The 12,709-nt window shown below is 40.4% G+C and overlaps 1 protein-coding gene across 2 annotated transcripts in view; it reads right to left on the bottom strand.

The window, feature by feature from the left end:
- The window catches only part of NELL2 (NEL-like 2 (chicken)), a 633,143-nt gene extending 623,690 nt beyond the window's left edge, over positions 1-9,453 (bottom strand). Inside the window, exons 1-3 of one of the 2 annotated variants that reach the window (XM_006888180.1) lie at positions 9,318-9,447; positions 8,854-8,939; positions 8,263-8,391 (exon numbers count right to left, since the gene is read on the bottom strand). In XM_006888180.1, the coding sequence (XP_006888242.1) occupies positions 8,263-8,391; positions 8,854-8,908 (184 nt within the window). In that variant the 5' untranslated portion in view covers positions 8,909-8,939; positions 9,318-9,447. Of the gene's footprint in view, positions 1-8,262; positions 8,392-8,853 lie in introns of both variants that reach the window. The other variant, XM_006888181.1, reaches the window with a different exon arrangement.
- Positions 9,454-12,709: the final 3,256 nt, after the last annotated feature.

Below are 12,709 nucleotides of genomic sequence, written 5' to 3'. Positions count from 1 at the left end.
GTCTATTCAAGGCAAACTATGCTTTGAGTATCTAGTTCATCAAAATTCTAGCCTTTGATCACTGGCCATGTCCACATTTTAAAGTATTTGCTTTAGATAGGTATTAATTTTATACTGCTATTGCATAATAGCCTCAAACGTAATGACTTACAGAAATATATAAATTATTATCTCATGGTTCTTAAGATTGACTACCACTGGGTTGGAACTGACCCAAAACTGACCCTCTGGCAGATTTTCAAAGGCAGTTAATCGCATGGGAAGAGATTGCCCATCTTTCTGCCATTAAGCAGCTGGTAGATTCAAATAGTGTGCCTTCAGAATTTCAGCACAGCTTCTTGCCACTAGGCCACCAGAGTTCTCTAAGATGGGAACCAAAGTTCTTAAGGTGGAAAAAAATGACTCTCAGTAAGATCAAGCTGCAAGTAGGGCTGTGTGATCATGTTGCTAATAGGGCTGTAATCATTTTAAAGGCTCTAGAGGAAAATCATTTTCTTGTCTTTCCCAGCTTCTAGAGGGAACCCTGCTGACCTAGAGGTAAGAAACTGCAGTGTAATCCCAAAGGTATGCAGTTCGAATCCACTAGCTTTTCCACAGAAGGATGGGAAACTTCCTCTCATGTAATTTACTGCCTCTGAACACCCACCAGAAAGTCTGCTATGGGTTAGTTCTGACTTAACAGCACACAACAACAACAGATGCTCCAGAGGCACAGTCTGTAGGGAGTTGTTCTGCTGCCCCAACATGAGCACCTTCTGGAAGTTTTAGTCCACTAGTAGCTACTTGGGGGCCTGGTTTTAATTGTTTTCAGTCAAACATTCTTCTTAGTAGTATAGCACTGGTCTGTCCATTTGCTGTGCAGGAGTAACTCATGGTGGCTGTGATGGTAAACTCTGTGACACTGATGTGTCAAATGTGATAATGGTTACCCATGGTGGACAGTGTTTGTTGGAGCTCCCTGATTAAAACAAGCTTGGAAGTAGGAGTGGCATCCACTTCCTAAATAGCTTGCCTCTGAAAACTCAATGAACTTAGAGAAACAATGACATTTATGTGTGTTCAGGACTTTCTTTCATAGGGTCGCTATGAGTCATCTATGACTCAATGGTACTTAACAACAAACAACAGTAGCTACTTGACAGAAAGATGGGCAATCTCCTCCTGTGTGGGTTACATCCTTCAAAAACCTGCTGGCGAGTCAGCTATAAGTTGATTCCAACTCTATGGTAATGAAACTGAATGAATGAGAGGGAGCTCTGGTGGCCTCATTCATCTCTATGCTGCTAACCCAACAGCCACATCTCTCTGGTGGTTTGCTGCCATCAGGTATTCTTCAGAAGAAAGATAAGGAGGCAAGAATGATGAGGCTTTGCCTCATATATTTTGGACATGTTGCTAGGAGGGACTATTCCTGGGAGAAGGAGACAATTCTGGGAATGGTGGAGGGTTTGTGAAGGAGAGAAAGACCCTCAACTAGGTAGACTGACATGGTTACTGCTGCAATGGGCTTTTGTGTATCAGGAAGTGTGAGGATGGTGCAGGATAGAACAGGGTTCAGATCTTTTTTTCATAGGGTCGCTATGAGTCATACTCGACTTGATGGCACCTAGCAACTATAACAACATTCAATTTAGAGCTTCAGTAATCCAAAGGAAGGTCAGCTATGAGTCATACCCTGATGTATGTGTGTTTCAGTCCCAACTCAATGGCAAAGAGAGAGGTTATCCACATTCAAAGGTTTATGGACCATTTCCACCATCAAACTTAGCAATGAGTGGAGGAGTCTTTCTCATATCATATTACTCTGACACTGACTCTTCTGCCTCTCTCTTAACCAATGAAAAGCCATTTGTGGAGTATCTCCTTACCTTAAGATCAGCTGAGTAACCATCTAATTCTACCTGCAAACATTATTTTCCCTTGTCATGTAACCTATCTTATTCACAGGTTTCAGGAATTAGGATACAATAACTTTTGGCAATTACTATTTGGCCCATAACAAAATACCTTTATTCAAGGACAAATTTCAGTTCTCAACTGCCAAGAGAGTAAATAGGCCTGTGCTGGAGAAAGTGGAACAAGGGTGCTCCTTTGGTGTAAGGATGGTGAAACTTCATCACACATACTTTGGGTTTGTCAGTCCTTGGAGAAGGACATCATTTTGGAAAGACGGAGGGTAAATGAAAGAGAGGAAGACGCCAATGAGATGAATTGACACAGTGACAGTAACAATGTGCTCAAGTCTGTTGGAGATGTTTAGGGTGACCACAATATAACAAGGTTCACAGCCATCGTTCATACGGTCACTGTAAGTTGTAGTCAACTCAATGGCACATAAGAACAACAGGACAACATTAATACCGTCTGAATTAAAATTGTAATGTTGGTAAATACTAACTATTCCGTAGACTGCTAGAAGTCTGAGTAAATCCTTTCTAGGAAAAATAAAACAAAAATTCTCCTTATAAGAACAGTTGATGAGACTTCAGCTTGAACCTTTTAGACATATCATCAGAAAAGATCATTAATTGGAAAATCTCATCATGGCTAAAAAAGTAAAGGGTCAGCAAAAAAGAGGTAGGCTTAATGAAATGGACTGACAAAAATAGCCAGAACAATGGACTCAGACTGTCGTGCCACTGCTTTCCTCATTTACTTCATTTCATGTCACATTCCTATGTCTCCACTACTCTGGTCTTCTTTCCGTTTCTCACATGAATCAGGCACATTCCAGGCTCAGGGACTTCGCACATTCCATTCCCTTTGCCTGTACTACTCTTCTCCCATCCACACAATGTCTCTTCACTATACTATGCTTGTTTACCCTTCAGCTACTAGCTTATGTGCCTTTTTGCTAAATATGATTTCCTTGGCCTGTGACGTTTAAATTTGAATATGGGTGCACATCATATTCCTAATTTATCTCCTTTCCATTAACCTAGATTGTAATTAAATCATGACCTATATAATTACTGTGGTGTTGGAGAAGAGTACTGAATATCCCACACACTGCCAAAAGAGTAAACAAATCTTGGAGAAAGTACTACCAGGTGCTCCTTAGGGCTGAGGATGGCAAAGCTTAATCACATACTTCTGAGCATGTTGTTGGGAAGGGCTAGTCCATGGAAAGGGACATCACATTTACAAAAGTATAGTCAGTGAAAGAGAGGAATACCCTCAACAAGATGGACTGTGACTGTGACAATGGGCTCACGTACATCAGAGATGATGAGGATGGCACATGATAGGGTCACTATAAGTTGTAGTTAACTTGACAACACCTAACAACAATAAATAATTATTTGCTATTTTAGCTTAGTGTAAGTAATTGTGCTGCAATGCAAAGATACACATTTCAAATCCATTAATCAATCCATGGAAGCAAGATGGACAATCTCTTTCCTTGAGGTTTACCGCATCTGAAAACGTAGATCAGCTATGGGTTGGTTCCGACTCTATAGCACTCAACAACAACATAAAGGCAGAGACAACTTCTAAATTCATTAATTATATACTTAACACCCAACAGAATAATAGCTGCACAAGGAAAATATATTTGAATGAATTAATATGTTTCATTTAATTCTCAGATAAATAAACTCCGCTGCCAATCATACAACTAATGAGTGTCTATCTGGGCCAGTCCAGTGTCCAACCTCATTCCTTAATTACCATGCTATTCTACTCATTTAGGACATGAAAGGTAATTATTCCTAAACCCACAGGTGCTCACTGACCATCACTGTCAAGACAAATAGTCATGCTACCTCACCTTGCCTAATGCAGTGTTGGGTGTTCTAACATCAAGGACCATTTCATTCTCGTTATCAAACACTAGCTTAAGGATCTGCTTATGAGGTTTTCCGTCCATTCCAACAACTACGAAATAGTGAGAAGAGTGGGACATCAGAAGCCTTTTAGGACCAATTAGTAGGCTCTGTGTCCAGTAGAAAACAAATATACTTATCAGTAATGTTAATGCTCACCCACAGCTCTTCTGGGAGGATCTAAATCGTCGAAGCGTCCTCCTTTGTTTCCAGCTGGGAGCTGGGGCCTGTCAGTCCTTTCTGTCACGAGGACCTGATGTGGGCCACCTTGGCCAAGTGTCCTTCAGAGCCACATTAAAGCAAGTGAGTGGGAGCTTCCTCTCTACTCCCTTGCCTATCTGTGGCTTTCGTCTGTGACACTGTCTACTGAAGTTTTAAAACAACCCAGTGGTAGATGGAATTTGCTCCAGGACTTAAGAACCATAAATGACAGAGCTGAGCCTCTTCATCTTGTGGTTCCTAACCTCCACACTATAATAGACAAAGTGCTAGTCTATAGGCCTTTTATTGTAAGCACCACCTTACCTCTGTAACTTGATTTGTGCCACTATTAGAACCGCTACTCGGAATATTACTGCTTTTCAATTTTTGACTCATGCACTTTTAACTTGTTCGTTAAATTTGTATCTTCTAGGCTGAAACACTTCCATGATACATCTTCAAGGATATGAACATGTATGGCTAAGCACAATTGATAACAGTGCATCTAAATTCCAAAATCAATCTCCATAATAGTCTGTGTGTTTCCTACTGCCAAAGGGGCCTTTAGAGTAGTGAGGGAAGACCTTCACCCTGAAACCCACAGTGTCCCTTTTCAGCAGGAAGTAGCTAAGAGAATACGCCATCCCCTTTTCCTTATGAATCAAGGTGAAGTCTCTCTCAGGGAGGAGTGATAGGGAATGGCAAAGGACACACTGACAAAGAAGATTAATCAGAACTGGCTTTGACAAGCACTGTGGCAACTGGACAATTAAAACAGACATGGGGGGGGAAGAAGAACGAACTGGGGAGGAGGGTACAGAGAATGGTGCAACAATGAATGAATGAAAACCCAAAATCTCTGTAAATGTTCATTAAAACTAATAAAATTTAATAATAATTAAAAAAAACCACTAGCTTAAGAGGACACTTGTGCACATGTTGTCACTTTACAATCTTAAAGTTATTACTAACCTTAGTTTCAAAGTACCAATCCCAAAGGGGGGCGGGGCGGGAGTTTCATTTGTATCTACTTCTCTTGTAAGGATAAATGAGATTATAAAATCCATGAACAGTTTAGAAGGTTTTTTTAAGCTATCTGATGAAACCATTTGTTTGAGCAATGTGGCTAAATGAATTTTTGAAATAAAAGATCTGGAAACTTTGCTAATGTGCTAGAAAGTCCTAGAGTTGTTTGTTTGTATCCTTTCATTCTTCTTCTCATTTATATAGAGAAAAGAACATTATTATGATCATTATCTCAAAATAATACTTTCAATTTCTCAAAATAAGATAGGCAAAATTCTACTCAATTGTATTAGCTCGAACAATTTCATAATTTCTATTTTCACAGGATTTTTTCATTGTCAGAATTAAGTTCCTTATTGTCTTAAAAGATACAGCAGGTATATTTTTATGCCTATGAGTCAGATTATAACTAGGGAAATGCATTCATTGACTTAGAATATCTTGATGTAGATCCCAAGCTGTTGCCTAGACACTTCCCACTTTGGAAAATCATTCTAATAAGCACAAATAAAAAGGTATATTTATAAAATAAATGACCAATTTATCATCTTATTACTAACATTTACTAAGAAGAGTTAAATAAAACTTCAACAACAAAACAATTTAGTAATAGCATAGTTGCTATTATGATAAAAACCAGGTACAGATTTTCATGTATTTTCATGTCTTTTACTGTGAGCATATAGAGGGTTCTTTATATTAAAGGTAAGAGACAGAAGAGGAAGAGTTATATTGATACCAGAGAGCTCTTATGGTTCAGATTTGCTTCCACCTATTTGGGCCAAATCTGATAACACAAAGAAATTTCTAGGTTTATATTAAATCTAAGGACATCTTACAGGTTTGTGTAATTTGTTACTACTCCTGCTGTGACATTTTACACTTCCTACAAAAAATATCTGCAACACCCTCAATTCACTAGAAATCAAATCTATAAAATCTTCAGAATCTGAAAGCTTTTGTCTTTCTAAAGCCTACAGAATACCAGTGAAGCAGCAGGAGTCAGAACAGACTTCCTAACAACAGTACATCCTAGTAACAGAGAAAAGACCTTTCTAAGGCAATGGTACTTTACAGAACTGCCATGTAGGGCCCAAGGTCTACCTGCTATTAACTCAGAAGCCAAAGCTTCAAATAAAATAAATACTAGGACATCATCAATATATCAAGACAAATCAGGCATTAATGAAATAAAGTTCATAGTTTGGCATAAAATTGTATATCATTAAACCTGATAAACTCTTTCTTAGGCATTAACTTTGGTGGTGTTTTTTTGTTGTTGTATTTTTAAGTGTTGAGCTTGGTACTAACAAGGATATATAATCAATCAATTAGCATATATATTGTTATCTAGTTAACAGTGGATCATTCAAGCAAAACATATTTCATGATCCTTAGCAATTCTAGCAGTCCAGAACATGATGCCTAACTAGAAGATGGCAATTAAAATAAAAACAAATTTAAGTGAAGATAAACACTAGACATTCTTTTTAAAATTAAGTACAATAGGTATTGGTCCTTTGAGACTATATGTTCTACTAACTCTCTAATTGTCTAGCACAAGGAGGTAAAATATGCAGTCCTAGAGGTTTCTATTTATAACAGCTCAGACACTTAACAGGAAACCAAGAAGAACACAAAATGGAAAGGACCTCTGAAAATCTTCAGGTATCATTTTTTTTCTTTTTCATCACCATTTGTTTATTGTGAGCTTCGATTCCTATAAAGCTTTTCAGTTATTAAAATATGCAGTTTTGAAATAACTTAGTCCCCAGGTCAGAAAGACAGAATATCAGAAATTAAAACACAATCACAAACATTCACAAACATGAATCCTTCATGACCCTCCTATTCAATTCCGCTGAAATTTTGCTAACAATTTGGCTTTATTTATTTTATCGCTTTGATAATTATTTTTAAAAGATTTAAGATACAAGCAAAAATAAGTCTTTAAATAAATATTGTCATAAATATTTGTCATAATAATATTGAGTGGACTCAAAATAATTAAAACAAGAATGTATATCTTAGAAGGGTAAACTAGTTTTAAATAAATGCAACACATGTCAATTTCCTCCTTTCTCAATTTCAAGCTTTGGTGTTACTGACCGTGGTGACACACACTGGCGGTATCAGGCAACAGCATCATTCTGGAAACACTCAAGTTTTACTTTCCGCCTTTCTTCAAGGCAGTTTTGCTGAAGTGTTTTTATTTTACGTATCCAACTCTCTAACAATTATGACTTGCACTTCTTTTGAAACCACAGTACCAAAATTACCAAAGAAAAATCTAGGAAAGGTGGAGGAAAATAGCTTTAATTCATCAGATAAGCCAAAATCCACTTCTTTGTCAGTGATAGTCATCACAGGTAAAACTAGTCTTTCTGTATTTGTTTAACAATCCTTCAGAAACTTGTACAACAGCATCTTTCCACACACTCAACAATCTCCAAAAGCTGTGGCAATCAAAGCTGAAGGGCTGATGAGTTCTAATTTGCTTCTGACTATCAGGCACACTTAACTATCATTTTAAAGGTAGACATTTTTGCCTAGAAAATGTTCAATTATTTCAAAAAAGCATGTTTCAAAACGTCCCAAGTATAGAATAGATCCGATACTAAGAATACTTCAAGGTTAACAATTACTCGAAATATTTTCAAAATAAATTTTGAGATATTGTGCCCTTGTTCTCAGTAATAAAGGTGGGAAAACGATCTTTCAAGGCTGAATCTTGTCTCCTATATTGTGTAATGCACAGTAGATAAAAATCCTAAGATATTATTTTTTCCAGAAAACTACCCACATAAAGAATTTCCTTCCAGCAGGACACCATTGTGCTGAAACTTTGAGAAAACAGTGTCTTAAACAATATTAAGCTATTCCGTTTTCTATCCAAATCCATTTCACCCATATAGCCCATTTGTGTTATAATTCATTGTTGCCCAGACTCTGAAATCAACCATCTGCTTTCGGAGTTTCGATGAGGCATTTAAGGGACTATCCATTAGAACTGGGAAGAGTACAAAGTAAGATGGAAGAGAGAATCCAAAATCAGGTCTCTCCGAAGGTGTGTGCCTCAGGCTGACCCCTCCAACACCTCAACTCAGATACTGTTATTCAAAACAGAAGTTAGGAACAGCAGAGACCAACTCCTAGACTATTCGAATTGAAACCTCACTGCACTGAGGACTCAGCAAGCTCTTTATACCTTGAAAGAGAAAGGCTTTCGTTCCATTATGCAGCCCGGGAACCTGGCGCACTCCAGTCGTGGACTCCCCAAGTTCTAACTCTGTTAAGACGTCAATCTGCAGAGAGGGGTCCACACCAAGCCCCCAAACTGGGAGGTGGAGGGTGGGGAGGAAAAAAAATAAAAAGCTCAATCAAAATGCAAGCATCTTTCCTGGGGCAGCAAAGAACCGTGTCAATATGGGAAACTGACACAAGAGGGCTAGCCCTACCACCCCCTCAGCTGCCAAAAGCATTACCTGAGAAGAGAAGCCAAGCTTTAAATAGCAAAGCACCTAGTCCCTAGTCCCGTTTCCATGACCTACTTTAAAAGCCCTGTCTGTGCAAAGTTACCCCTTGGCCATCAGACCCCGGACTAAGTTAGGGTGTGAACCACCTGGCTCTCTCTGAGTCAAACACAAACACATACAATCCATACCCTTACCCTCAAACCGGGCTTGCCACTGAGACCCACTTCAAGTCCCCAAAATGTGAGGCTTTCCCAGATAGCCCTAAACTGCTCCGGGCAGGAGACCATCCCTTCACCCCACCCCCAAGCCCAGAAGACACTCACCTGCTCCAAGACCGAAGATCAAACAAAATGTTCTCAGTAACACCCGAGACTCCATGGTGTGGATCTGCTCAGTCCATCGTCTTCCTCTTTAAAAATAAAAACCAGAAAGCTGCTTGGAATAAAGCGGGGAAATAGGGTTTGCCTCTTCTGCTGCTGCCTCCGATTTACTGATTATAAGGATTAATATGATTTGCTTTCCTAAGAAGAAAAGGCGAGAATACCCCAGGCGCGTGAAGAACTTAGACCCTCCAACGCGCACATCATTCCCACACGCAGAAGCGAGGCGGCATCGCGGACTGGTAGGGTGGCCCAGAGGAGGGGTGGCACTTGCCCCAGGGTCGAGAAATTAGCACTGGAGCAGAATAAAAGAAGGTGGAGAGATGCACATCAAGAAGAGGGTCGGCCCCCAGAAAGGGAAGCTCAGATGGCTCTGCACCCTCCACAGTCTTGAGCGCAGCCTGAACCTGTTGTAAAGGCAGAGACAATGGAGAGAGCGCTGGGAGACACGCGGAGGAGAGACTGCTCCAGGAGAAGGGAGGGGCGAGCCTGGGAGGCGGGGAGGGGAGGGGCAGGGAGCACAGGCGGAGGGCGAGGCCCGGGCTGGATGGCTTGTGCTCAGTACCCTGTGCCCCACTACCGCACTACTGCGCGCCCCTCGTCTTCAAGCCGGGCTGGCGCGCTCCGAATGGCTGCAGCCTCCACCCTTCCTGCTGCCTCTCGGTCGCTGACCCCAGGCAATACCAAGCTCCTTTCAGAATCTAAAGATCAGAATTCTAGGTGCAAGTTGATGGGTGCATGTCTTCAAAGGCAGCCAAAGAGAAGGAACCACTTAGCTACAAGAGCCAAGATTAAAAAGGGCCACGCTCTCCAGCCCTTTAGACAGAGGATTAAAGCCTGTGCACTCTCTGGGACTAGGACGCCCGGGCAACAACTGAGAAAGGTTCACAAAGCACACTTGTACTCCTGATGGTATAGGGTTGGACAAAGTAGAGGGAGACCTGCTGATGGTAAGACTGGCAAGTCCGGGGAGACCAAAGAGATAGGTTCCCTGCCCGGGGCGGGGCGCTGGAGAGCTTCGGGGACACCAGGCGCACAGGGAACAACTTAGCGTAGAGCTACAGGAAAGCTGTGGGACCTCTTGCGCCCCCTGCCAAACACAGCCATGAGTTCAAGGCTCCAGTTGGCTATGGCAGGTACACAGCAGGGGATATGCTGAACAGAGCCAGAGAGTCTTCCCACACAATACAGGACAGAGAGATGGAGGGAGAGGAAGAAAGAAAGAAGATGGAGCTCAGGTGAGTGTGAAAAGACACTCCGTTGTTGATCAAGCTCAAGAAAGCTCTCCTCCCGCTTCACCTAAACATTTGCGCGGAATACAGAGAGCTACAACATTGAGATAATTTGAAATTTCTTCCTCAGCAGGTAACAGTATATTCAAGGTAGGAGATAATAAATTTCAATAAACTCAAAAGCACTTCAACTCTGCCTTTGAGTCCATGAGTTTCTAGTTTGTTGAGTTTCTGAGGTTGTAAATATTAACTGGAGGAGACCGCCCATCTTTCAAAAGAATAATTTTAGTAATGACACTCAGCTTCCTATTTAGAGAGTAAGAGTTTCAAAGACAATTAAAATGTAAATAGTATAAGGATCGATCCGCTGAGTTTCTTAGCTTTCTGGCAAAACATGTTAATGCTTAATTCTCTATCTGGCATTCCCAAACAACCTAAAGATAGAGTGAAAAGTTCCTGCAGAGCAGTATCTACTACATTCTACTATAATGAGTGAGGGAAGAGGGGGCATTTTTACTTTTATCCTTGGAAACTAAAGAGGGGGAGATCAAAATCTGGGAGGATTTCCAAATCAGTTCTTAACTCATCAAATTTCCCATTTTAATTCTCTATGTAATTTTGTAAATTTTGAGAATTACTCGGATACTTATATGTGATGTTGTGTTGTTGACTGCCATCGAGTTGAGCACAACTCATAGCAACTCTATGAACAAAAGGCCTGAAGCCATTCTGTAACATCATTTCTTCAAGTTCCAGAGTTTCCAGAGGTATGGGATTTAGGGGAGTGGATGCCACTCCTGCTTCCAAACCTGTCTTAACCTAGGAGCTCCACCAAACACTGTCCACCATGGGTAACCATGTGATGTTACTGTTACTGTTAATGAAAAACTTTACAACAAAATTTGGAAAGTGACACAAAATATCACTAAATTGGTTAAAGCAAAGGAAATTATTCATCAGGGAATTAAAGATCCTTCTATTGAATTAACCTAAAATGTTGAAATGCAATAATATCTATAAAATTTACATAAATTTTAAATAATGCTATTTAAATTTTATGCAATGCATACGCATTTAGGAAAGACTTGTAAATATAAATCTTATCGAAATACAAAGCCAAAGATTAAGAAATTTAGTTTCTATCACTTTCTGCAGTCTGAAATAGACACATACAAACAAGGCATTAATAATAACTGATGGTTAAAAATGCAAATGTTGGGGGGGAGGTGGGAGTTGGAAAATGTGGTTTAGAAAAAGAAATGAAGCCAAATATCACATGATAACTTTGCACATGATTTATTCATTGCAAAGACCTTTTTTAAAAAAGCATAAATGGTGATATACACATGGACCACAAATGATGAAATACACAGAAACAAATTGAATCTATAAAGAGAGTCAGTGGAGAAGCTCAATATCATCTGTCAAAACAAATCTAGATTTTTGTGTATGGTTTGATATCTGGATCCTGTTTCAGCTTTCTGAAGGCAGCAGTGCAGTTTTGCCAGCACCATTTGTCGAAGAGATTGACGAGGTCATTCCCAATTTGATAGGTTTTATTTCCTTATTAAATATCAGTTGACCGATATATTGGAGATTCTTCTAGCTCGGAGGAGGCTGGCATGTCCCAGTTTCCCAAGGAAAACCCAATGACTTCGCTAACGAAGGAGGCTGGCATGTCCCAGTTCCCTGAAAAAGACTCAGTGACCGCATTAAAGCCGACGGAATGGACACACCAGGTCAAGAAGTTGTCGAAAGCGACCACGGCGGCTACGCCCCAGCAAGGGGAGAAAGAGGAGAGTCTTCACGTCTTCTTGCCAGAACGTGTAGATTTGCGCATCCTTCCCGACTGGTTCCAAAAGGAGCACCTGCTCGACCCGTGGTGTGTGACATACCAGCGTGGCAAGTGGACAAGATCTTTGGTCCTGAAGGCAAAGACATCCCTTCCATAGAGCAGTCAACCATGACAGTGCTGCAGGTTCAAATTCTGGACCCTAAGGGTCATGCCAGGGTCTTCATCTATGGAGCACAGGATAAGAAGCAGCTGGTGGAAGCTAATATCTACTGCCATTGAAGGTGGCACCAACTGGAGGCAAATAGAGAAAACCTTCAAGATTGTCCGTAGTGCCTACCAGACAAAAACTCCTAGGCAGCAAGACCCTTCAACTGGTGATTGCAGCATGACCAGAGGGTGGCTTGGCTAACTAAGTGGGATAGAAACCTGGGCAGCGGGAAGCAAAGCATGGACCTCTCGAGAATACACCTCCCCTCCCTTTGTGTGTTAAGAACTTTTTTCAAATATTGTAAGTAATTTCATTAATTAAAAAAAATCTTTCAGTGTGGAAAAAAAAATATCAGTTGAACATAGATAGCTGAGTCCATTTCTGGGTTCTCAATTCTGTTCCAATGGTCTTTGTGTCTGTCATTGTACCAGTACCAAGCTATTTTTGTTACTACCACTGTGTAATAGGTTTTGAGATCAGGGAAGGCTATGCTTGCTATTTCATTTTTGTTTTTCAGAAATGCTTTGCTTATTTGGGGCAAATACACTTAACAATTTCCTTTTC

Source organism: Elephantulus edwardii, unplaced genomic scaffold, assembly GCF_000299155.1.
Source record: "Elephantulus edwardii isolate Elephantulus edwardi_28Jun2011 unplaced genomic scaffold, EleEdw1.0 scaffold00065, whole genome shotgun sequence".
Taxonomy (NCBI): domain Eukaryota; kingdom Metazoa; phylum Chordata; class Mammalia; order Macroscelidea; family Macroscelididae; genus Elephantulus; species Elephantulus edwardii.
The sequence above is the reverse complement of the archived record's forward strand: the minus strand, read 5'-3'. Positions and strand labels throughout refer to the sequence as shown.